The sequence below is a fragment of the Haliotis rubra genome, unplaced genomic scaffold (assembly GCF_003918875.1).
Source record: "Haliotis rubra isolate DU_JTF1 unplaced genomic scaffold, ASM391887v1 Scf691, whole genome shotgun sequence".
Classification (NCBI taxonomy): Eukaryota; Metazoa; Mollusca; class Gastropoda; order Lepetellida; family Haliotidae; genus Haliotis; species Haliotis rubra.
In genome coordinates, this window is record NW_025767403.1 from 254,047 (window position 1) to 280,639 (window position 26,593).

The following is a 26,593-nucleotide window of genomic DNA, read 5'->3' on the forward strand; positions in this document are numbered from 1 at the left end:
CCTATCTGCCACTGGCTTACTTTTTAAAACAAAACTGACTCCGAGGTTTTGATCTGACGTACTACTGCCACTCAGGCTGCAGGATATGTATCTGTGGAGGGCATTGGACCAACAATTGTCTGTGAAAGGTGGGAATTAGACCAAGAAGACCGGCATTCGTTCCTGTATTAAGACACTAGGATCGATGACAACCTTTGCAAAGGAGCAAAACAGGCATGGAGCAAAACAGGCATGGCTAACCGGGCAGCCAGTCAGTTTAATGTCAGTGTTCAATTCTTCATAATCCAAACATCAATGTCTTCCCATGGACCCCATGATCACCAAATCTGTGGGATCAACTGACGTGTACGGCAACGTCAACATTCGCAACAGAGACTTGTACAACGCGTTGCTGAAAGAATGGAGAGAATTCCACAGGACAGACTCTGTAGACGTATTATTATTATGTCTCAAAGAGTGATAACAACAACAATAATAATAATAATACAGGGCTCGATTTAGTGCTTTGTTACTTGCACTGGTGCAACCCAGTATTACAAAGTGCAACCTAGTTATGAGTCTAACTTGCACAAGGTGCAAGTCAGTTTTTTGAGAAATAAATCAATGATGAATCTTACATTATAAGCATAAATATGTCAGCTCATTTTTCTTCTAAACTTTGAATAGCTATGGCACCGAGACATTGCTATTCATAGACACGTCTCGGCTATGACAGCTCTTGAAAACAGATATCAGCTGTGTCTCTATGTTGCTATGGTATCATGGGTACTACATCACGGAAATATTTTTATGTGCACCGAAACTTCTGACGTTTTAAACACATATGTTGCAACTGGAATTTGACTGGTGCAACTAGGTCTTTATCGTAGGTTGCACCTGGTGCAAGTAGGTTAACTTATCTGAAATCGAGCCCTGTAATATGGCCAGCAACACTGACCTCCACGCCACATGCTCCAATCACATACAACATGATCAACATTACACGTATTGCCACAGATGACCCAAGCTGCCTGTTAGGCGCTGGAAGTTTAACAACACATGGTGGTGACACTGATATGATCGGGAACATCCCTCCTGGACGTATGTGTCTTGTGACAGGACAATCAGCATCACCATTATGTCTAGAGAACATGTGACTCTCATCTTGCTCAGCTATATCCTTGTTTCAGTCCAACTGAATGAAATACAGTATGTACATTTAACTGAATGAAATGTGTACATTTAACTGAATGCAATACAATCGTCGAAATTTTGTGCATTTCTTTTTTTAAAGTGTATATATAGGGCAATAATCAACACCATGATAACAGAAAACATAACAAATTATACTAAAAATAAACATATGAATATAGGTACACATATTTTAACAAGTCAGAAAATGAAAACAAATGTATTTCGTCTGGAATTTAATACAGGATTCCATTCTCAAAACAAAACAGATGCAATTAACTGAACATTATTACCATGTTGATAAGAAGACTTCTAGTTAAACAGACATAAAAATTCGAATAAAACAATTGATTAAAGAATGTAGAGTGTATCTATACATAGCACTTCACTAGGACGGAATGTTCAACTTACATATCAGTGGTCATCATTCAAATTTCTTAAAAAAATAGGACAGACTATGAAAATGTACATCAGATTAACATAACAAAATGTATGTATATTATTAGAATTGCCTTCATTGTTTCAGTTTCCGTGGACATGTTCTGCTTTCCATCAAGGATTCTGCGTTTCCATGGAAAGGTAAAAATTGCATATGACTTAGATGAGTCCGATGCCAAAATGCAGCCATAATTTTCTGAGAATCCAAACCTGCTGTTGAAATGGATGCTGTGACTATTTAATTATCATTGAAACACTTTTTTACTTGAAAAAGCACACACTGTCAACGGTTCAACGGTTATTGAAACAAGAAGAGTCGTAGCAGTGACTGAGTATAGTCTTACGCTGTTTAGCAATATTCCAACAATATCACGGCGGGGGACACCAGAAATGGGCTTCACACATTGTACCCATGTATGGAATCAAACCCGGGTCTACAGCATAAAAAGCAAACGTTATACCCATTAGACTAACTCACTGTCCCTGGTGTTATAGGAAAGAGCTGGTCCAGCTTCATCATGCTCATGTAACTGTTTTCCATGTAATAAATATTTTCAATGTTAGGGACCATTCATAATTTATGGCTAGGGGGGTGATGATGATTTTAAGGGGGGTCACCCATTTTGTTCTGAGAGGTAGGGGGGTCACCAATTTTGTACACATGTACTAGGGGGTTCACCAATTTTGTACACAATTAATAAGACAAAAATATGATTATAAATTACGGCAAAGGGGGGTCACATATTTTGTACATAAATTTTAAGGGGGGTGTCATTCACATTGTACATGCCTTTCCACGAAAATCATCATCAACCCCCCCTAGCCATAAATTATGAACGGTCCCTTACAAGACATGGCACTGTCATAACAATTTTCAATATTACACCTTCCCATGGTTTATTACTTTTCCTTGTTATACAACATTTTCCCATGTTATAACCCTTTCAAACACTTCTTAAGTATCATTTTCTTATGACACATCACTCCTCTATATAAAACAGTCATAAACTGGTTCTGTGTTCTAACCTATAAGGAATGACCATTACAATGGAATAGTGAATATATAAACTATGTTCTTAACAACTAAAAACAAACACAGTATACAGTAATAAAAAATACATTTCAGGCTATTTCACTAATTCAACATTTTAACAGATGTTGAGTATAAAGGTGAAAATATTTCGAATCAACTCTCGATACAAACAGGGAATGTGGGTCAGTAGTTGAAGTCAGTACAGGAATAAAATGAGTTCCAAACTTTGGATTGGAGCCAGTGCATTCTAGTGGTTATTCTATATCAGTGCAATTCACAGAAATTGTCATTAACACAAGGCCAGTATTGCTCCCTAACTGCGGAGCTTGACATAAGCAGAATCATATACAAGCAAATAATTCCTGTGCCTGGCTAGTGTGTGAGTGAGTTTGGTTTTAGGCCGCTTTTAGCAATATTCCAGCAATATCACGGCAGGGGACCCCAGAAATGGGCTTCATGTGTACCTAGCTGGTATAATAGAAACTCATTTTGCACCACTAATATAATGGACGAATTTGGAAAATCTAGAGTGTGGTAAAAACTGACCTGCCATCTGCAGGGCTGTGACAGGTACTGCTGGAAAAAGGACTGAGGTATACGGCGGAAGAGCTAAGGTATTTGATTGATTTTCACCTTTCATTTCTACCTCTTCTGTTTTCTTCATTGGAGTGATTTGCAAAAGTAGGACAAACTTTAGATCTGCTAATTTGATTGTGTAAGGGTTTCGGACTCTGTGCTCAGTTATGACTTCGGACTGTCACATTTCCCGAGATGTTGAATTCGATGTTCTTGTCTCTAGTAGCGAGTTTGGTACGTCAGATGCTGCCTTTTGATTTCATCAAACTGGAAAAGAGTGAGTGAGTGAGTGAGTGAGGATGGTATGCAGTAATGAGAATGAAGTTTTGAGAAAAACTCTGAAAACTAGCTGGGGGTTTAGCATCTATGGGATTTAGATGATTCACAAAAATGACCCTTGGCCTTATGAAATTCCTGGAATTCCGCGGATCCGCGGAAAATTCTCATCCCTGGGTATGAGCATCAGTCTACGCAACTGGGATATGATGACATCCCGTAAGCCGACTCAAACCCCTCTAATATGAAAATCTCATGGCGATATACACCACTAGTATTATCATAGTAACGTGAAGCCACCTTGCTGAGACTACAACCTTATTCCAACCTTCACTCACCAAATTCCGTTTCCAGTCTTTCGGTGTTTTGAGATCCTGATTGGCTGCATCAGTATTTCCACCGAAGTGTATGAGCATCGTCAGTAGACGCAGGTGCTCCGCTCTGTCCAGCATCTTCATACCTGCCGCAATGTGCAGACTCGTATTCCCGACCTTGTTGGCGCGGTTGATCAGGTCACGTGACCTCCCAACACCAACACTGTCCAGAAAGTGTTCTATGAGGACCACGTCCCGTGTCTCGATCGCCATCATGAGGACTGTTTTGTCACTGCTCTCATTCTAAGAAAAAATAGTACACGGCTCATACACAATGTCAGCTACCAACTTGAACTGACTGACTGACTGAGTTTAGTTTAACGCCGCTTTTAGCAATTTTCCAGCAATATCACGGCGGGGGACACCAGAAATGGGCTTAACACATTGTACCCATGTGGGGAATCGAACCCGGGTCTTCGGTGTGATGAGCGAACGCCTTAACCACTAGGCTACCCCACCGCCCCTACCAACTTGAATGCCTTCCTTTTCAAGCAATATTGTCTTATGCTGCTTTTATTAATATTTCCGTAATATCATGGTACGAGACACCAGAAATGGGCTTCACACATTGTAGCCATGAGTCTTTGGCGTGAAGAGCGCATGTGTATAATTACCTATCATATTAAGGGTCTTTAGAAATAAAAATATTTGTTGAGAAACTGAACCTTAAGTCATGAACTATACACTATAAATTAGGAACTATACATGGAACAGAGAGTGATGTGTTTTGCTTGTTAGCTGATCCAAACACTCAGTAATATTCCAGTCACATGGCAATAAATAAAATGCAAGTGATTCTGGCCCCGGGGTCATGGAAGCGACTTAAGTCTAAAAATTGCTTAAATCTGTCATTTTGATCTTAAGTAAAAAAAATTGTCTTAAATCGGGGATCACGTACATTTTTTAGTCTCAAAAGTTAAGACTGAGAGGTGCACAGGCGCACATTTTGATAAGGTTTGAAAAGTGAACGTTGTGCGAGATTTGCGTTCGCGTGGTCCTGGATCTACGTACGGCTATAAAATTACATAGAAATGTAGAATATTAAATTTCCTATCTGTTGGTATAAATATAAGTGCAACTACCTCGGCGGTTTGAGAAATAGACACTGCTAAATGTTGTCCAAAATTATGTTATGCGTTAAAATAACAGTAAATTTCTCCGCTTGTTATCGTGCACGGATAAAAGCACTGTGCTACGATTGTTAATATATTTGGCATCTTTACGGAAAGTGTGAGCGAAGAAAATACAGCCTGACAACTGAACGACATAAGTATATATGAAATGGGTTTATTTGCTTATGCATAACGTTATACGCTCAACATTAAAAATGACTCGCAATAAATGTCAAAAATGGATTTTCTTGTATGATGTCAATTGACGACAGAGAGGTCATGCACGTATAAATATAAGGGGGCATAACTCTGCTGTGCTTAACAATAGGTCAATGCAACTCAGATCACTTGTAGAACATTTGTTGGAGATACGGGCACTATATTTTCGTTATGTTTTGTTCATGGTGAACCAAACTATTCGCGTACAAATTTCCCCAATGTGAGTGGATATGTTTTGGTAGTTTCACAATTCATAAGACAAGATGACAAAGTAGTACATGAGAAAGCACGTAATAGTGATTTGGATGGCCCTATCCGATATGTAAATTAATTCTTAGATTCACATATTCTCCTGTTTGTGTAGATGTATTTTGACTAATTTTGCATCATTATTAACCCAGTACTAGCCATATCTTCAAACGTAATGAAATTACTGAAAAGATTACAACATTGTAGTTGACGTCATTGCTTGTTTTATGTATTTTGCGACGCCGGACAAAAGACGACATTGGTATGCTGGTCAGTATATACCTCACCTAATTTCCATGAATTGTATAAAAGGTTTCGGTTTCTATGTCAGAATTTAACACTCCTAAAATGACTGATTTTACCATTTAAATAATGTCTTGAATAGATCAATACTAGTAATTAGACGGTTTGACTGTGTATCTTAATATGAACCACACGTGAATATATTTTTTGGGGACAAGAATTTTCTTTGTTTATGACTATGTGGCTATTTCTCTTCACAAGTATACAATAAAAGATGCAAAAACATAGCTCTTTTTGTATGGAACTATCAGAATAATGATGTAAGGTTTGCTCAATGTAAGACATGACATGGTCTATATTCTGTTTACAATTTTCGTAGAAATATAGTTACAGTTTGAAATCCTGTCATTACAATATTTTTTTCCGAATATGAATTGATTGATTATCGAAAATAATGAAAGTGAATCGTAAAATGTTTGTGACAAACGCGCACCCGGACAATCATTATACATCACTGTTTGGTCAATCAAACGAAATAACCAACTTCAATGAACATGACAATTCCTTTAAAAATGTGTGCATATACATTTAATAAAATATCTAAATCATTTTCATTAATATTGTCAGTTTTACTTGTAAGGTTAAATTAATCGCTGTTCATTAACCTGTTCATATGAAACTGTAATATTGGTCCGAATGGCGAATATTGCACTAAAGTACATGTTGCAGTTATGCCTACGTTTGTTCTTCTAATATTTGTTTAAGGGTTTAAAATATGGTGTACTACACTCAGTATGTCAATTTCTTATGTAAATATTATTCAAACAAACAAAAACCTTCAAACAATAAAAACCGTATACCCTATATCCACGGATATAATAAAGAATGAGGCTAAATGTAGATAATGAAATTAGTTTCATGAAAAAATATCTGAACGATACACAAAAAATACATTATATATAACACTGACTGCGTAATCGGGATGATAGGGCAATTGTGTTTGCGCTTGTTCAACCGACCTTCGTCTCAAAGAAATTGCCTAATATGTACAACAATGTTGACGTATGACATCACTACTGTTGACCGATTTCTTACAAAATGGTGGCTTCGCTGACATGGGTACACAGGATTTTGCGAGGACCATTCCCTTGATTCGGGGATCGTTTGTACATAAATGTGTGATGTAAGTAATCAGAATGAATCTGACTATCTGTGTATTGTTATATATTTTATCGTTTTCATTGTAAGTACGAGAAGAAGCCAGATATGCCAATCATTATCGCTGTCATGCTGCGAGATTTTCCGTCAGTCATGGTGTCCAGATGCACAGAAACTTTGACAATTTGTATAAACATATCACATTACTGTATTGTATCTATTTTTAATTTGCTATTTCTTGCTATGATACTATATTTCCATGTATGTTCTAAAAGTATTGAGCCTATGCATGCTACAAATCGAGGAATGGGTGTCTAAAATTTGAGAAAATGCTACACAGTGTAAAGTCTGAATTTTTCTTTGTTTACATTTCAACAAGTGCTGTCTTTCACGCACAGCTTTTGTTTTCATGCCCAATATCTTTCGCTTCATATCACCTAGACACTTGGCTTTAGTGACAAAGACCATTTCTTATTTGATACTAAAATGTATCAAATTCAGTGATGCATTTGTTGCAGCTGAATATGAAATATACACGTGATGTAATAGGCATCTCAATACCGGCCTTCGCGAAACGTGATTTTGTAAACACTATCCAATGCAATATGGCAGAAAGCGCACTTAGGCATTCGTGTTGGTGTAATTTCGAAAACATCCCAACCGTAAAGACACTAAAATTCACCGCAGCAGGGATAAAAGCGTCAGTTGACTTGTTTGGAATATTTCAGCAGGTGCCTGCTACTAAACTATTCTCCTCAATTATGAGTGACCGGACATGATTACATCATTCTAAAATTACCATGGTAACTGTCTTAGTCTTAGTCTTAGCTAAGATTTTGCTGAGAGTGTTTCATGATTCAGTCTTATCTACAATCTTAGCTAAGCAAAATTTTTTAGACATAAGATTTTTTTGTGCTAAGCAAATTTTAGACTTAAGATTTTTTCATGATCCCGGGGCCTGGACATTTGATTGATTAACAAAGCAATTCTTTCTTCAAATATTTCCATAAATATACAAACAATTAGGCTATGCCTATTGACTGCTGTTTCTGGTGTGCTTGTTCTGTATCTTTTATCTAGTATCGTTTTATTCCACCGAACAAAGTCACTGACATGACCTCGTCCAGTTGATGGGGAACAGTTTGAGCCCAGATTACAGATTCCTACTCGTTTACCACACGTAAATACTTATTGCAAAGAATGGATGCTTACAAATCTATCAATACATGCACCGTGGCCCAACAGGAGATGAATAATTTCACGTCTATCTCGCTCCCCGTTGCCCGGTATGTGTCCATGGAGCGCGCTAACATCAGGGGTGTCTTCTCTGAAACAATAAACCAACAAGATCTCTTATCTTACCTTCATGTGAAATACTTTAATTTCAATGACGCTTTAACAAGTTTCCATGTCATCCCTCCCAGGAGGGTGACAACTGGATGAAAACTTACCCGCTGCCACGGTAACCGCCAAACTCTCCGCTGAGAAGCTGTATCGCTAACAACTGTATGACGTCGTATTATGACGCATGCAGTGCCCGGAGGTCGAAAACCATTCGATCAGCTGTTTTTTAGTTCACTATGTCCAGATTTATTTTATCGATTATAGATATATTATTTAAACTATTTTACACATTGAGTTGTTTGCACACTCAACTTAAAACATAGTTAACCATTTGTAAAGCAGTTTTAAGCTTGTCAGATTATGTTTCATTGATTTGAAAAAATCCAGTCGAGAGGCAGACGCCATTTTGTTTACATGTCACATAGTCGGTATAGTACGTTTGGCTCAAAATCAGACCGATGAGTTGCAATCTAACTCGAAAACTACCAAACATATAGTACTCATTGAAACACTGATCATAATAAAAACATCAGACCAACTCTGTGATTTTTTTGCAGAATTCTTTACCTAAAAATAAAATAGTTGTTTAACAAACTAGCATTAAAATTTTGACACAGTTCACTATTTGTTACGAGGGAGGACAGCAAAGAGGAACAGCCAGGTTTGTTAATAACTTTTTTATTTTTAGGACATAAATTCTGCAAAACAATCACAGGGTTGGTCTGATGTTTTGATTATGATCAGTGTTTCATTGAGTACTATATGTTTAGTAGTTTTCGAGTTGTATTGCAATTCATCGGTTCGATTTTGAGCCAAACGGACTATATTGATCTTTAAAATAAAATAACATGATATTTTGTATATTTAACATCGCGGTAAGATAAATACGTCATATACTTTTCCCTCGGGTAATATGGTCTGATGTACGCCTCTTTGTAGCAGTGTCATCCCTCACCTTCCGGCTCGTGCGACACTGCTACAAAGAGGCTACATCAGACCGTATTACCCTCGAGAGAAGCATACAACTTATGATGTCGTTGGTTGGTTAGTTTGCTGGTTTGTTGTCTAAGGCCGCACTCAGCAATATTCCAGCTCTATGGCGGTGGTCTGTAAATAATCAAGTCTGGAACAGACAACCAGTGACCAACAGCATGAGCATCGATCTGCGCAAAATAGTGATACGATGGCACATGTCAACCTGGTCAGCGAGCCTGACCACCCGATCCCGTTAGTTGCCTTTTATGACAAGCAGGGGTTACTGAAGATCAATTCTAACCCGGATCTTCACGGGTTAGATATCATGTAGATCACCCTGACAGGAAGACTATTTCTGTGACCGTCAGTTAAATTAAACATTCATAGGACTAGCAATTAATGACTGAAACATTGATACCCTTTGACAGTTTTTATACAGTCTAGCACCGTTGTGTCGAACTCTGCTAACGCTATATCTTGGTTGTCTCGACATAACATCTTGGTCCCGGCAAAATCCTTCATAATGTATCATTATTCAAGCTCTTTTAACTTGATACAGATGTCTCGATATTTCGGATATCTCGATATAATTTCATGGTCCCAACAAGCAAAATTACCCTCTTAATTTGATATTTGCAAAGGAACTTGATATTCACCAACCTTTCATGGGCAAGTATCCCTCTGAACTGAGGTTGTTTCCACATGTTTACACACGGTGTGGCATAAATCAAAGGGATGCGGTAGTGTAAACTAATTAGGGCTAATTCAGTTGAAGGTGTCACTTGTTTGTTATTTAATTAGGATTAATTAAGAAGGAATTAATTAGGTAGTACTCACTGCTACGACTAAATACTACTCGTTTCGAATATCAAAACATACTGAGAAGCATTAAACTTTTTGTTTTCTTTCATGGATATGCCCTGGTGGGATGTCTCGAAGTTCGGATAACTTGATATTTTTTCTTGGTCCCATGACTATAGTGACAAAGGTGCTCGACTGTACTTGTAAAACATACTATTTTCAGTCCATTGAAACTCAGTTGCAGGTTAGACTTGCTGACGGGGTCAGATGTGTACCCCAGCTGAAATCAGAATACAGAAACATACCCTATGACGAGTCCATTACACACTGTGTCGTTTTCTTGATCTGAACTGTCATACTGTTGTATTAGATGCGTTGGATTGCATTATATAAGAAATGACCATACACAGTACGTATGTTTCTCACTCAACAACTCAACTCACACACTCAACCAATCAACTCACTCAACCAACCATCCACTAACCCACTCAACTCACCTATACACACTCAACACACTCACTCACTCAATCACCCACCCACCCACCTTCACTCACTCATGATAAGACTACTCACTATCACACCCACCCACCTTCACTCACTCATGATAAGACTACTCACTATCACACCCACCCACCTTCACTCACTCATGATAAGACTATCACACCACCCATCACACTCACTATCCACACCCACCCACCTTCACTCACTCATGATAAGACTACTCACTATCACACCCACCCACCTTCACTCACTCATGATAAGACTACTCACTATCACACCCATCCACCTTCACTCACTCATGATAAGACTACTCACTATCACACCCACCCACCTTCACTCACTCATGATAAGACTACTCACTATCACACCCACCCACCTTCACTCACTCATGATAAGACTACTCACTATCACACCCACCCACCTTCACTCACTCATGATAAGACTACTCACTATCACCCACCCACCCACCTTCACTCACCTCATGATAAGACTACTCACTATCACACCCACCCACCTTCACTCACTCATGATAAGACTACTCACTATCACACCCACCCACCTTCACTCACTCATGATGAAGACTACTCACTATCACACCCACCCACCTTCACTCACTCATGATAAGACTACTCACTATCACAAGACCTTATGATAAGACTCACTCACTATCACACCCACCCACCTTCACTCACTCATGATAAGACTACTCACTATCACACCCACCCACCTTCACTCACTCATGATAAGACTACTCACTATCACACCCACCCACCTTCACTCACTCATGATAAGACTACTCACTATCACACCCACCCACCTTCACTCACTCATGATAAGACTACTCACTATCACACCCACCCACCTTCACTCACTCATGATAAGACTACTCACTATCACACCCACCCACCTTCACTCACTCATGATAAGACTACTCACTATCACACCCACCCACCTTCACTCACTCATGATAAGACTACTCACTATCACACCCACCCACCTTCACTCACTCATGATAAGACTACTCACTATCACAGACACGCTGCAGGTCAATGTCCTGGCCTTCGTCAGACAGCAGACGCCACACCATCTGTGTGTCCCCGAGTTCGATGGCCTTATGCAGGGGGGCTTGCATTGTGTCACTCTGGAGACAGTCGTCATGGCAATCAATAAGCATGAATGATACAGATCGACATCTACAGCAATGCTCAAACTAGCTGCCTGTTAGTGACTCATAAATTGTTCCAGTAACACTTCCACCCATCTACCCTGACTGACCAATGCAAAATTCTAGTTGATAATTTGGATGGTTGGTCGGTTGTTCAACACCGCACTCAGCAATATTCCATCTATATGGCGGTGGTCTGTAAATATTTTAGTCTGGACCAGACAGTCCAGTAATAAACATCATGAGCATCGATCTAATTCGATTGAATTGGAATACAGTGACATTTATCTTACCTCACACATAAATGTCGCTCTCTGATTGGCTGAGTGGTCTTCTATTATTTTCAATGTACCCCGCTTACAAGCAAGTAACATTTCAATATACCCCTGTTGTCAATGGCAACTCATTTGGTACTTCATGGTAGGAATTCTTTATCTCCAATAACACTGAATCACATATGATGTATGGAAATAACCGATGTTTTGCGAATGCAAATCGATGGAAGGGAGATAACTCTAAATCTGTTTTTCTTGTCGGCAAGTTCTAGCGATGGCTACAAAAAGATTTGTACCCGTGCTTCAAACAATTCAAAATAAACATTAAGGTGTTCGGTAAGATAAATACGTTGTTCACTGGTCCCTCAGGGCCCATGGATTGATGTACCCTCGATGTTTGTTTATGGAACATAAACAAACATCAAGGGTACATCAACCCACGCACTCCTCGTGAACAACTTATAGTGTCAACCCTGTCAGCGAGCCTGACCACCCAATCCCATTAGTCACCTTTCCAATCCTTAGGGTTAGGGTTAGGGTTAGGGTTGGGGAACCTTTCCAATCCTTAGGGTTAGGGTTAGGGTTAGGGTTGGGGAACCTTTCCAATCCTTAGGGTTAGGGTTAGGGTTGGGGAACCTTTCCAATCCATAGGGTTAGGGTTAGGGTTGGGGAACCTTTCCAATCTTTAGGGTTAGGGTTAGGGTTAGGGTTGGGGAACCTTTCCAATCCTTAGGGTTAGGGTTGGGGAACCTTTCCAATCCTTAGGGTTAGGGTTAGGGTTAGGCAACCTTTCCAATCTTTAGGGTTAGGGTTAGGGTTGGGGAACCTTTCCAATCCTTAGGGTTAGGGTTAGGGTTGGGGAACCTTTCCAATCCTTAGGGTTAGGGTTGGGGAACCTTTCCAATCCTTAGGGTTAGGGTTAGGGTTGGGGAACCTTTCCAATCCTTAGGGTTAGGGTTGGGGTTGGGGAACCTTTCCATTCCTTAGGGTTAGGGTTGGGGAACCTTTCCAATCTTTAGGGTTAGGGTTAGGGATAGGGATAGGGTTAGGGTTAGGGTTAGGGTTGGGGAACCTTTTCAATCCTTAGGGTTAGGGTTAGGGTTGGGGAATCTTTCCATTCCTTAGGGTTAGGGTTAGGGATAGGGTTAGGGTTGGGGAACCTTTCCAATCCTTAGGGTTAGGGTTGGGGAACTTTTCCAATCCTTAGGGTTAGGGTTAGGGTTGGGGAACCTTTCCAATCCTTAGGGTTAGGGTTAGGGTTGGGGAACCTTCCCAATCCTTAGGGTTATTGTTAGGGTTGGGGAATCTTTCCAATCCTTAGGGTTAGGGTTGGGGAACCTTTCCAATCCTTAGGGTTAGGGTTAGGGTTGGGGAACCTTTCCAATCCTTAGGGTTAGGGTTAGGGTTGGGGAACCTTTCCAATCCTTAGGGTTAGGGTTAGGGTTGGGGAATCTTTCCAATCCTTAGGGTTAGGGTTAGGGTTGGGGAACCTTTCCAATCCTCAGGGTTAGGGTTGGGGAACCTTTCCAATCCTTAGGGTTAGGGTTAGGGTTGGGGAACCTTTCCAATCCTTAGGGTTATTGTTAGGGTTGGGGAATCTTTCCAATCCTTAGGGTTAGGGTTAGGGTTGGGGAACCTTTCCAATCCTTAGGGTTAGGGTTAGGGTTGGGGAACCTTTCCAATCCTTAGGGTTAGGGTTAGGGTTAGGGTTAGGGTTGGGAATCTTTCCAATCCTTAGGGTTAGGGTTAGGGTTGGGGAATCTTTCCAATCCTTAGGGTTATTGTCAGGGTTGGGGAATCTTTCCAATCCTTAGGGTTAGGGTTAGGGTTGGGGAACCTTTCCAATCCTTAGGGTTAGGGTTGGGGAACATTTCCAATCTTTAGGGTTAGGGTTAGGGTTGGGGAATCTTTCCAATCCTTAGGGTTAGGGTTGGGGAACCTTTCCAATCCTTAGGGTTAGGGTTAGGGTTGGGGAACCTTTCCAATCCTTAGGGTTAGGGTTAGGGTTGGGGAATCTTTCCAATCCTTAGGGTTATTGTCAGGGTTAGGGAACCTTTCCAATCCTAAGGGTTAGGGTTGGGGAATCTTTCCGATCCTTATGGTTAGGTAAATATCATATCTGGGTCTAACCCCCAAAAGGCACATCTAGGGATCATGCTTGATATGTGTCCCAAGTTTGATGAAGCTAGCATGTATAGTTTGGGAGATCTGCTCCGGACAAGATGACATCCTCATAGTCACAGCCTAAGGCATGTTTCCATGGTAACCGCAAAAAATTAAATTTCGCATCTGGGTCTAACCTCCAAAAGGCACATCTAGGGATCATGGTTGACACGTGTATGAAGTTTGGTTAAGCTATCATGAATAGTATAGGAGATATGCTTCGGACAAAGCGTGACAGACACACGGACGGACGGAACTCGTTTCTGTGAATGGGGAGGGCGTGGTACAGTGAGTGATTGTGTTCTTGCTTTCTTTGCAAACAACAACTGTTCAAATGATGAGTTCTCACCTTACGTTCCACACACTGGATGTTGGGATCGGCCCCGATCTCCAGCAGGAAGTCCATGATCTCATATTTCCGCAACATTACAGCAATGTAGAGGGCAGTCTGTAAAACATAACCATTTATTAAAGGGGGACAAGCACGGCAAGTTTTATACAAGTCAAGCACAAATGGTTTCCTGAATCAGATGACAAGTACGTCGGTTAAATTTCCCAAATGAAATAATTTCCCAACAGACATGACACAGTAGTAAATAATGACATTTATTTGTACAAATGACTTTATCACAGATCTATTTGCACCATTCATAGCTTGTCAAAAAAACCTGCCTTTAACATAATGGTACCTGCATAATAGTCAGTGAGTGAGTTTAGTTTTATGCCACACTCAGCAATATTCCAGCTATATGGTGGCAGTCTGTAAATAATCAAGTCTGGACCAGACAATCCAGGGATGAGCATGAGCATCGATCTGCGCAATTGAGATATGATGGATGACATGTGCCAACCCAGTCAGCGAGCCGTTACTCGCCTCTTACGACAAGCATGGGTTACAGATGATCAATTCTAACCCGGATCTTTACGGGTGTACTTACATAATACATAACGTAACTTAATGTAACATAACATTTTTAATTTCAAAGGACCTTCATACCAAACACTGACAGGTTTATGCAACATAATTGCAGATTTGTTTAAAAAAACACCCTGCCTAATCACCCTTGAAATCAACTTGCATCAAAACAAGAACATTATTTTAACAATGAACACTCACCTGCCGCTGATGATTGAGATTGTTGACATTGTTTTCAACTAATTGTTTGTTGTCTCGGTAGATTTCTTGGACCTGATCAAATCCCAGATCCGCAAAGTAATGAACCACTCTGTTGAACAAGAAACACATTTACAGATCAAATAAAGGGAAAATGTATGGACATCCACATCTGTAATATGAGGAACTTGACTGGCTTCCTATTGCTAAAGGGGCGGTGGGGAAGCCTAGTGGTTAAAGCGTTCACTCGTCATGCCAAAGACCTGAGTTCGATTCCCCACATGGGTGCAATGTGTGAGACCCATTTCTGGTGTCCCCCGCCGTGATATTGATGGAATATTGCTAAAAGCGGGGTAAACCATACTCACTCACTTCAGCTGTAATGAAATCACTTCTTTACTTAGAAACTTCGTCTCATGCAAGACAACTTTCAACAATGAGCCCCATGTTTCCAGCTATCTAGTACATGTCGTATTTAATGAGTCTCGATATGGCTGAGATATTGCCGATGTGACGTTAAATATTAATATTGGAATATTGCTAAAGGTGGCATAAGATTCTTGTAAGTTTACACAGTTTACATTTTTGGCCAATAAAAACATTAGGATTTTATTTTTTGAGCAGGTAAAATTAATTTTTATTTTTATTCTTATTCTTGAAAAAATATGACTAGCAGATCCATAAAACAAGAAATAAAATTGGTCTGGCCTAGATATGGTATGCAACTTGGCACAACTTAGCCACCAGTGCCCTTTTAAGATTTATTAACCGAAGAGAAAACACTTACGTGTCCTCATCATGACTTATGTCCTCATCGTCCTCATCAGAATACTCTGTGGAGCATGATGGACTTGGCCCATGAGGACTATGATGACTGGAGGCACTGGAACATGGAGATCCTCCTGGAGCTTCTCCAGGATTGGTACACCTTCCATCCTGGCCAGGTGAGAGCTTGTCTGGACACGAGGGAAAAACTGGGTCTTGTCCACAGGGTGGGTTGTTCTGGAGACCTGACAAGCTTTCTGGAGGTCCCTGAAAGACTGGAGCTCCTCGACATGGTGCCTGGTGCTGATCTGGTGAAAACCTTTCTGGAGGTCCCTGAAAGACTGGAGCTCCTCCACATATTGCCTGGTGCTGATGTGGTGAAAATCTTTCTGGAGGAGGCTGAAAGACTTGAGCTCCTCCACATGGTGCCTGGTGCTGATCTGGTGAAAATCTTTCTGGAGGAGGCTGAAAGACTTGAGCTCCTCCACATATTGCCTGGTCCTGATCTGGTGAAAACCTTTCTGGAGGTCCCTGAAAGACTGGAGCTCCTCCAAATAGAACCTTATTTTGATCTGGTGAGACCCTTTCCGTGGGTGGCTGAAAGACGAGAGCTTCTGGAGGTGGCCGAAACACTGGAACTTGTCCACATAGAGTCTTGTTCTGGTTAGGCGAGAACCTTTCTTGTTTTGAATGACAGACTGGAGCCTCTCCATGACATGCACCATTTTGATCAGGCAAGAACCCAAACTGTTGATGGCTTGAGCCTGCATTCTTGACCCTTGTGCCATGACCCAACACGGAGTCTCTGTCTTTGCCTGGTTGGAACAAGAGCCTGGATTGGCTGGATCCTGTATTCTGTTGTTTAAAGTCAGGAGTGTCAGTTCTTGAGAACTCTGGCTTTGGAGCTGAAATGTCCTCAAAGAAAGTAAGGCAAGGGCTGTTAGATGAGGGATAGGTCACTGTTGGTGGGTAAGCTGGACTATTGTTCTGTATGACAGTGTGTTTATTTAGCTGCCCATCACTACAATGAGGATACTGCAACGATCCTGACCGACTTCCACAAAGCAAAAAATCCATTATGTGGTCTTCACTGGATGTGGAATTCGGCAACAGCATCTGTGATGTGATGTCGTCGGTGTTCGGCACCACCTGGGCCGGCGAACTCCCGCTGGAGGGATGTGAAGTAGTCTGCAACCAATCAGATTGACCGTTCTTCAAAATGGAACCACAATTATCAGCAGTTGATTCCATGCTGGGAATGGACATCCGGGGTATCGATCCGTCTCCATCTGTCTCCAAGTCATTTTTGAGGATAGAGATGATATCGTCTAGTTTCACCATCTCTGTTTCAGACAGCTCCATACCTATCTGGGAACCGTCCAGTCTTCTTGGAGTTCCAGATGGAACTCCTCCAGGATAGGGCGGTGGTAGTGTCTGACGAGGCTCCGGTGTTCCTAGGTTCATAACATGGCCTTCTGGATGAATATTTTGAGCTGATCCTGAACCAGTTACACCATATAAATGAAAATTGTCCTGAGAAACAACTTGAGGCGCAGGTATGTACTGTTGTCCAGCTCGAACCGGCTGTTGACGCTGATGATGTTGCCGTCGTTGTTGCTGTGACTGTGGGGGAGATGATCGTTGTTGGGGAGATGGACGCTGATAGGGATGACCGGGGTATGGAGGAGGAGGGGGCATCGGAACCTGGCCATCTGTCTGCATAACACCCCCATGTCTCATCATCCGGGGGATCAGTCCATCCACCTCATCTCTTTTTCCTCGTGGTAACTGGTGGTTAACAAGAAGAAAAGTTATCAGGGTTGAATGGAAACATCATAGTATGAATGTTAACAAATATTGTTAATGATAACAGTTCGGTAGCACATGGTAAAAAATGTTAGTAGTGCAGTTATTGTGTTGGATGTTAGCAGTGCAGTTATTATAAGGGTAATGCTATTTTTCAGGGCATTATCATTTGCAGAAGCCCTAGGTCTTCCATTCCCTCCCTGACGAAGGAGGGCAGTTGAAAAGACCAAGGGCTTCTGCAAATGATAATGCCCTGAAAATAATACTGTTATTATAGCTAAAACGGATAGAATTTTAAAAAAATAAAACAAACAAAGGTATCGGTTTTGAAGCATTTACGGCTAACAACAAACGACGGAGGTCACTGACACACTTTTTAAAAACATGGAAACGTCATAGAACAAAACAGATGACGTCACTATTGAAGTGATGACATTCGACCTTGACCTTTACCCATAGTTACCAGCTGCCATTTGCTCAACAACATTACAGTTCCAGTCGGTGTTTTCATTGCTGCATGTTGTAATTTATGGTACAATTGTTAAGGTTGGCACCGGCAAGAAAGTACATAATGGCACAAGTACATGAGATGAATGTGAGTCAGAAATATCGTCAATATTGAACCCAAGTTCAAATGAGCTGTAGGTGATTGAACATCAAGAGCCAAGCTCCTTATGACGTCACCTAACAAAGGACATGATAATGGCCCGTCGTGAAGCAGTTTTGGGGGCATTATCAAGTTACAGTGGCCCACTCATTTCTGATAACATGCGGGCGTTTTAATGATAATTCTATCCATTTTAGCTATAATGTGTTGAATGTTAACAGTGCAGTGTGTTGAATGTTAACAGTGCAGTTATTGTGTTGAATGTTAACAGTGCAGTTATTGTGTTGAATGTTAACAGTGCAGTTATTGTGTTGAATGTTAACAGTGCAGTTTATTGTGTTGAATGTTAACAGTGCAGTTAGTTGAATGCTAACAGTGCAGTTATTGTGTTGAATGTTAACAGTGCAGTGTGTTGAATGTTAACAGTGCAGTTTATTGTGTTGAATGCTTACAGTGCAGTTATTGTGTTGAATGTTAACAGTGCAGTGTGTTGAATGTTAACAGTGCAGTTTATTGTGTTGAATGTTAACAGTGCAGTTTATTGTGTTGAATGTTAACAGTGCAGTGTGTTGAATGTTAACAGTGCAGTTAGTTGAATGCTAACAGTGCAGTTATTGTGTTGAATGTTAACAGTGCAGTTTATTGTGTTGAATGTTAACAGTGCAGTTAGTTGAATGCTTACAGTGCAGTTATTGTGTTGAATGTTAACAGTGCAGTGTGTTGAATGTTAACAGTGCAGTTTATTGTGTTGAATGTTAACAGTGCAGTTTATTGTGTTGAATGTTAACAGTGCAGTGTGTTGAATGTTAACAGTGCAGTGTGTTGAATGTTAACAGTGCAGTTTATTGTGTTGAATGTTAACAGTGCAGTTATTGTGTTGAATGTTAACAGTGCAGTTTATTGTGTTGAATGTTAACAGTGCAGTTAGTTGAATGCTTACAGTGCAGTTATTGTGTTGAATGTTAACAGTGCAGTGTGTTGAATGTTAACAGTGCAGTTTATTATGTTGAATGTTAACAGTGCAGTTATTGTGCTGAATGTTAACAGTGCAGTTATTGTGTTGAATGTTAACAGTGCAGTTTATTGTGTTGAATGCTAACAGTGCAGTTATTGTGTTGAATGTTAACAGTGCAGTGTGTTGAATGTTAACAGTGCAGTTTATTGTGTTGAATGTTAACAGTGCAGTTTATTGTGTTGAATGTTAACAGTGCAGTTTATTGTGTTGAATGTTAACAGTGCAGTTATTGTGTTGAATGTTAACAGTGCAGTTAGTTGAATGTTAACAGTGCAGTTATTGTGTTGAATGTTAACAGTGCAGTGTAGTTGAATGTTAACAGTGCAGTTATTGTGTTGAATGTTAACAGTGCAGTTTATTGTGTTGAATGTTAACAGTGCAGTTATTGTGTTGAATGTTAACAGTGCAGTTAGTTGAATGTTAACAGTGCAGTTATTGTGTTGAATGTTAACAGTGCAGTTAGTTGAATGCTAACAGTGCAGTTATTGTGTTGAATGTTAACAGTGCAGTTAGTTGAATGCTTACAGTGCAGTTATTGTGTCGAATGTTAACAGTGCAGTTATTGTGTTGAATGTTAACAGTGCAGTTAGTTGAATGCTAACAGTGCAGTTATTGTGTTGAATGTTAACAGTGCAGTTATTGTGTTGAATGTTAACAGTGCAGTTAGTTGAATGCTAACAGTGCAGTTATTGTGTTGAATGTTAACAGTGCAGTTATTGTGTTGAATGTTAACAGTGCAGTTAGTTGAATGCTAACAGTGCAGTTATTGTGTTGAATGTTAACAGTGCAGTTATTGTGTTGAATGTTAACAGTGCAGTTAGTTGAATGCTAACAGTGCAGTTATTGTGTTGAATGTTAACAGTGCAGTGTGTTGAATGTTAACAGTGCAGTTTATTGTGTTGAATGTTAACAGTGCAGTTTATTGTGTTGAATGTTAACAGTGCAGTTTATTGTGTTGAATGTTAACAGTGCAGTTATTTTGTTGAATGTTAGCAGTTTTTTGTTGAATGTTAACAGTGCAGTTAGTTGAATGCTAACAGTGCAGTTATTGTGTTGAATGTTAGCAGTTTTTTGTTGAATGTTAACAGCACAGTAACTGTGTGTTAACAGTGCAATAACTGTATTGAATGTAGACAGTGTGGCACACCACTGTGTTGAATGTTGAAAGTGCAGTACAAATAGATGTCAAATGGTGGGGGTGCAGTATAACGTGATGTTGAAAGTTATGCATTGTGTTGAACACGGACAGTGGAACACAACCTGTTATTGAATGTTGACAGTACAGTACTATAGGGTGTTGAATGTTGACAGTGGAGCACAACCTGGTATTGAGTACTATAGGGTGTTGAATGTTGACAGTGCAGTACTATAGGATGTACAATAATGACAGTGCAGTACTACAGGGTGTTGACTGCTGACAGTACAGTACTATAGAGTGTTGAATGTTGACAGTGCAGTACTATAGAGTGTTGAATGTTGACAGTGCAGTACTATAGAGTGTTGAATGTTGACAGTGCAGTACTATAGAGTGTTGAATGTTGACAGTACAGTACTATAGAGTGTTGAATGTTGACAGTACAGTACTATAGAGTGTTGAATGTTGACAGTGCAGTACTATAGAGTGTTGAATGTTGACAGTGCAGTACTATAGGATGTTGAATGTTGGCAGTACAGTACTACAGGGTGTTGAATGTTGACAGTACACTACTATAGAGTGTTGAATGTTGACAGTGCAGTACTATAGAGTGTTGAATGTTGACAGTACAGTACTATAGAGTGTTGAATGTTGACAGTGCAGTACTATAGAGTGTTGAATGTTGACAGTGCAGTACTATAGGATGTTGAATGTTGACAGTACAGTACTATAGGATGTTGAATGTTGACAGTGCAGTACTATAGGATGTTGAATGTTGACAGTACAGTACTATAGAGCGTTGAATGTTGACAGTGCAGTACTATAGGATGTTGAATGTTGACAGTGCAGTACTATAGGATGTTGACTGTTGACAGTACAGTACTATAGAGTGTTGAATGTTGACAGTACAGTACTATAGGATGTTGAATGTTGACAGTGGAGCACAACCTGGTATTGAGTACCATAGGGTGTTGAATGTTGACACTGCAGTACTATAGGATGTTGAATGTTGACAGTGCAGTACTACAGGGTGTTGACTGTTGACAGTGCAGTACTACAGGTTGTTGAATGTTGACAGTGCAGTACTATAGGGTGTTGAATGTTGACAGTACAGTACTATAGGGTGTTGAATGTTGACAGTACAGAACTATAGGGTGTTGAATGTTGACACTGCAGTACTATAGGGTGTTGAATGTTGACACTGCAGAACGATAGGGTGTTGAATGTTGACAGTACAGTACTATAGGGTGTTGAATGTTGACAGTGCAGTACTATAGGGTGTTGCATGTTGACACTGCAGAACGATAGGGTGTTGAATGTTGACAGTGCAGTACTATAGGGTGTTGAATGTTGACACTGCAGTACTATAGGATGTTGAATGTTGACAGTACAGTACTATAGGATGTTGAATGTTGACAGTGCAGTACTATAGGGTGTTGAATGTTGACAGTGCAGTATTATAGGATATTGAATGTTGACAGTGCAGTACTATAGGGTGTTGAATGTTGACAGTACAGTACTATAGGGTGTTGAATGTTGACACTGCAGTACAACAGGTTGTTGAATGTTGACAGTGCAGTACTATAGGGTGTTGAATGTTGACAGTGCAGTACTATAGGCTGTTGAATGTTGACACTGCAGAACGATAGGGTGTTGAATGTTGAAAGTGCAGAACGATAGGGTGTTGAATGTTGAAAGTGCAGTACTATAGGGTGTTGAATGTTGACACTGCAGTACTATAGGGTGTTGAATGTTGACACTGAAGTACTACAGGGTGATGAATCTTGACAGTGCAGTACTATAGGGTGGTGACTGTTAACAGTGAAGTACTACACGGTGATGAATCTTGACAGTGCAGTACAGCAGACCCCAGTGTCACCCCAGTGTGATCCCAGTTTAAACTCTCTGTAGCCAACTTACGGCTTCCTCCCTGATGACCAGTCTCTGCAGATCGGTGGCGCTCCTGTCAATGTCCGACTGCAGCTGTATGTCAGCAGTGTCATCTTCTCTGGCCAGATCCAGCTGACGCAGCTGCTCGGTAATATCCACACCTGCAGTTTAAGAGGAAACTACAGCAGTGTGATACAGATGGTCATGGTAGTTGTAGTGAGAATAGTGGCATCAACAGCTGTAGTAGTCTGACTGACTGACTGAGTTTAGTTTTACGCCGCTTTTAGCAATTTTCCAGCAATATCACGGCGGGGGACACCAGAAATGGGCTTCACACATTGTGCCCATGTGGGGAATCGAACCCGGGCCTTCGCTTTAACCACTAGGCTACCCCACCGCCCCAGCTGTAGTAGTAGTAGTAGTAGTAGTAGTAGTAGTAGTAGTAGTAGTAGTAGTAGTAGTAGTGTAGTAGTAGTAGTAGTAGTAGTAGTAGGAAGAGGGGGAGGAGAATGGCAGAGCTTATTATGTTCTTTCAAAACCTGATAAGTAAAATTTCAAGGGACTTGCCAAAATTGTTTACTTATCAGGTATTTTATTTATCCAAACTTATAAAAACCTGCAAATGACAACCATATGCATGTATATGTATGCATATGTAACAATGAACAACTTATCAGGGCTGGTGTCCAGTTGTCAGTGTATTGTCAACTGCTTGACGCGAGCAGGCTGTAAGTAGGATGTTTGTTTGACTGGAGACTGACACGACTGCCCCTCATGTCGGATTATGTGGTGATCACTAATTTAGTTATCCAGTCTCTTTTGTTAAGTAATTTACATCCAGGGACCACGAGAAGACGTTTGGTTAAGCGGTATTGTTTACTAATCAGAGTTTAGTTAACCGGACTCTAATAGTGATAATTAATTAAGAAAGTTGCCGGGACCGAAGAAAAGTGTTTACTTATCTGGTCTGTTTAGTCAAGCGGTCTTTACTTAGGCGGTTTCCACTGAACTATCAAAACAATTCCAAATCTTACATGCGGACAACTTGGAAATGTCAAATAATGATTCTAAGTTTTCAAATAACAATGACTATGAATATAACAGTGGAACCTCCCATCACCCACCACATGACAAACGAGGAATTACCATATTTGATCAAATTTCTTTCCTCAAACTGAGCAACGTGCACACGATGATATCATTTAACTTCCTTCTCTGATAAATAGATACTGGTAATCAGAATGAGGCCTGTAATTAGGACTGGACATGCTGAACGGTCACTGAAAATAACGTGAAGGTAACACAGAGCATACACAGCCTACAAAATATCACCTTGCTTGACCCATTGCTGAGGATTATTCTGTTACATATTTATAAAGGAACAGTTTTTAAAGAATTGAAGAAAAAAAACAAAAACTTTTGATTTGCTGCCTTTACAATGATATTATAACCAACAATGTGGTTCCTCCATTTTCTCTGTTACAGCCCTTGTGATTACAGAAGGAATATATTAAGCCATATTTCTAAAGTTTGAGACCCATGACGGGCCGGATTAGAATTAACCTTCACTAACCCATGCTTGTCGTAAGAGGCGACTAACAATATCAGGTGGTCAGACTCGCTGTCTTGGTTGACACGTCATCGTATCCCGATTGCGTAGATCGATGCTCATGCTGTTGACCACTGGATTGTCTGGTCGATTATTTACAGACCAACACCATATAGCTGGAATATTGCTGAGTGCGGAATAAAACTAAACTCACACACTAACTGGGCATAGAAGTCAAAATTTTCTCCAAAATACTGAATCGCCTAGAGGGGATGAACACTATACTCAAGAAAATATGATTTTATCATAATTATCAAATCTTAAACTTCACATTTCCCATTATGAAATTAATCATTAATCTTTACTAAATTAAAGATCCCTTGAAAATTTCATCCCTCGATTTCCTTCAATGAGAAAGTTGGGAGTTAACATGGATTGAGAAACCGGTAGAAATCTTTCATAAAGAATGCAGAAATTCTGACAAATTCTGTCATTTTACTGAGGGCAGTGGTGGGGTAGCCTTGTGGGTAAAGAGCTTGTTCGTTATGATGGAGATCCCGGGTTCAATTCCCCACATGGGTATAATGTGTGAAATTCACTGTAAGGTGTCTCTCACTGTGATATTCCTGCAATATTGCTAAAAGAAGCATAAAACTATACTCACAAATTTTTAAATATTACATTTTAGACTGTCAGATAATGGTAGTGAGGCCTATCTGTAAACCATGGAACTCACCTACTCAAGCTGGTACGTATCAATAGAGTAAACAATAAATGATTTAACACAAACAATAAATAATTCCTGTTTTGCAATAAATCATACTACTTTCATTTTCATGTGTTGGAGCTTTTATTGTGGACAACAACAAATTCAAAGATTCCCATTCTTTATCAAATAGCTATTTATACTTCAACTGGCTATTTTACTGTTCGGTGTGACTATTATTCTGCCTGAAATGATGTTATAATAAATCAAAGCCATGTTTAATATTAGGAGTCCAAATTTACTTCCAGGTAATTTACAAGCAGACAGAGTCAGAAAGAAATGTCAAATTATATGTCTATAGAAGGAACTTTGATATAGAATAGTTAAGTGTCATGCCTATGATAATTTGCATATGTCTTGCCTTAGTTGCCTATGATAATTTAGATCTGTCATGCCTATGATAATTTAGATCTGTCACGCCCATAATTTAGATCTGTCGTGCCTATGATAATTTAGATCTGTCGTCCCTATGATAATTTAGATCTGTTGTGCCTAAAATAATTTAGATCCATCGTCCCTATGATAATTTAGATCCATCGTCCCTATAATTTAGATGCATCGCCCCTATGATAATATAGATCTGTCGTCCCTATGATAATTTAGATCTGTCGTGATAATTTAGATCCATCGTCCCTATGATAATTTAGATCTGTCGTGATAATTTAGATCCATCGTCCCTATGATAATTTAGATCTGTCGTCCCTATGATAATTTAGATCTGGCGTGATAATTTAGATCCATCGTCCCTATGATAATTTAGATCTGTCGTCCCTGTGATAATTTAGATCTGCCGTGCCAATGATAATTTAGATCTGTATGATAATTTAGATCTGTCGTCCCTGTGATAATTTAGATCTGTCATCCCTATGAGTATGATAATTAAGTCATGACTGACATACTAGTCTGTCTCACTGCCCTTGAACCACATTATTTTCCCTTCTGCCTGGCCCTTTCTGCAATGCTACAGTCCTAAATGAAGCAAGTCTAGATTCACTCAGGTTCAGGCTACCTTCTGGTTGGGGCTCCTTTTCAATTTAAATGGGATTATTTGTCACTATCAAAATCATGTATATATTCAGAGACTATAAGCCTTAGTCTACTGACATATACGTTCATGGATGAGATGTACATGTATATATTAAATAATATATCTTAACCCTGCTGAAATCTACGTCAGCACTAAAAAACATCTTATTTCTAAAACAGGGCCCTACACAGACCAAGCCGAGGCCTGACACCACACACGACGTACCCTCCCCTCCAAAAGAAAACAGCACCACACCCACCCAGCCCCCTCCTCTCGCGGCACATGTTGGCACCCACCTATTGTAAATATGTTATTACTAAACAATAGTTTTTCATCGTTATTTCATAGTAAAAGACAGTGTCGCATTTTCTAAATGATCGATACTAATTTATAAATAACGAAAGAATATATAATTTCTAAAGGTGTGATGGAACAATCTAAAAATAGCATCGTGGGAAAAGCCCTGTTTTCCTTTTTCAAATGAAGAAAAAGAATGATTTACCACTTTCGGGGGGTCCCTTCACAACCTCTTCGTGATCCAGGCTATCCTGAGGCATGGTTTTATCGGGTTGTCACTTTCAGCAGAAAATCACAAACGGCACATTTGTAGAATCAACTCGTCAGTGTCCAGCACCTCTACGCGTGTCTTATAGAAAACTTCCGGATTGAAAAACTGGTTCCCGGATCCTACGCTTGGTGGTGTCGCTGCTTCACACTCTTAGCTGGTTTCCGACGATATTGCGATATCAGAGACGGAGCCCAGCGCACCGCTTTGACCCACTTTGATGACAAGCTCCTCACAGCCTATACGGAGCTAAAAGGAGATCGAATGGGAAACGCATTGAGT

The 26,593-nt window shown here is 40.0% G+C and overlaps 2 protein-coding genes across 3 annotated transcripts in view; one reads left to right on the forward strand and one right to left on the reverse strand.

Moving 5' to 3' along the window:
- LOC124258407 (mucin-5AC-like) overlaps positions 1-8,812 on the forward strand; it is a 41,023-nt gene extending 32,211 nt beyond the window's left edge. Inside the window, 1 exon segment of the mRNA XM_046692505.1 lies at positions 8,775-8,812. The gene's annotated coding sequence lies outside the window, so the exon portion shown is untranslated.
- On the reverse strand, positions 1,375-26,465 carry LOC124258406. 2 transcript variants are annotated; one of them, XM_046692504.1, is made up of 10 exons: positions 26,249-26,465; positions 22,435-22,565; positions 16,458-17,739; positions 15,974-16,259; positions 15,190-15,298; positions 14,422-14,520; positions 11,496-11,610; positions 8,061-8,175; positions 3,832-4,110; positions 1,375-3,484 (listed from the first exon to the last, which is right to left on the reverse strand). In XM_046692504.1, exons 1-9 carry the CDS (start codon positions 26,301-26,303, stop codon positions 4,080-4,082), a joined length of 2,223 nt encoding a protein of 740 aa, XP_046548460.1. In that variant the 5' UTR covers positions 26,304-26,465; the 3' UTR covers positions 1,375-3,484; positions 3,832-4,079. The 2 variants fall into 2 exon arrangements, with proteins under 2 accessions (XP_046548460.1, XP_046548459.1); XM_046692503.1 differs by having other exon boundaries at positions 15,974-17,739; positions 26,249-26,462.
- Positions 26,466-26,593: the final 128 nt, after the last annotated feature.

Excerpts from the sequence above, each read along its gene's own strand:
- LOC124258406 (XM_046692503.1), bottom strand. The coding sequence starts at position 26,303 with ATGCCTCAGGATAGCCTGGATCACGAAGAGGTTGTGAAGGGACCCCCC. Across the intron at positions 22,566-26,248 it reads GAAGGGACCCCCCGAAAGTG|GTGTGGATATTACCGAGCAG; the intron begins GTAAATCATTCT and ends CTTAAACTGCAG. Across the intron at positions 15,299-15,973 it reads ATAAGTCATGATGAGGACAC|AGTGGTTCATTACTTTGCGG; the intron begins GTAAGTGTTTTC and ends CTTGTTCAACAG.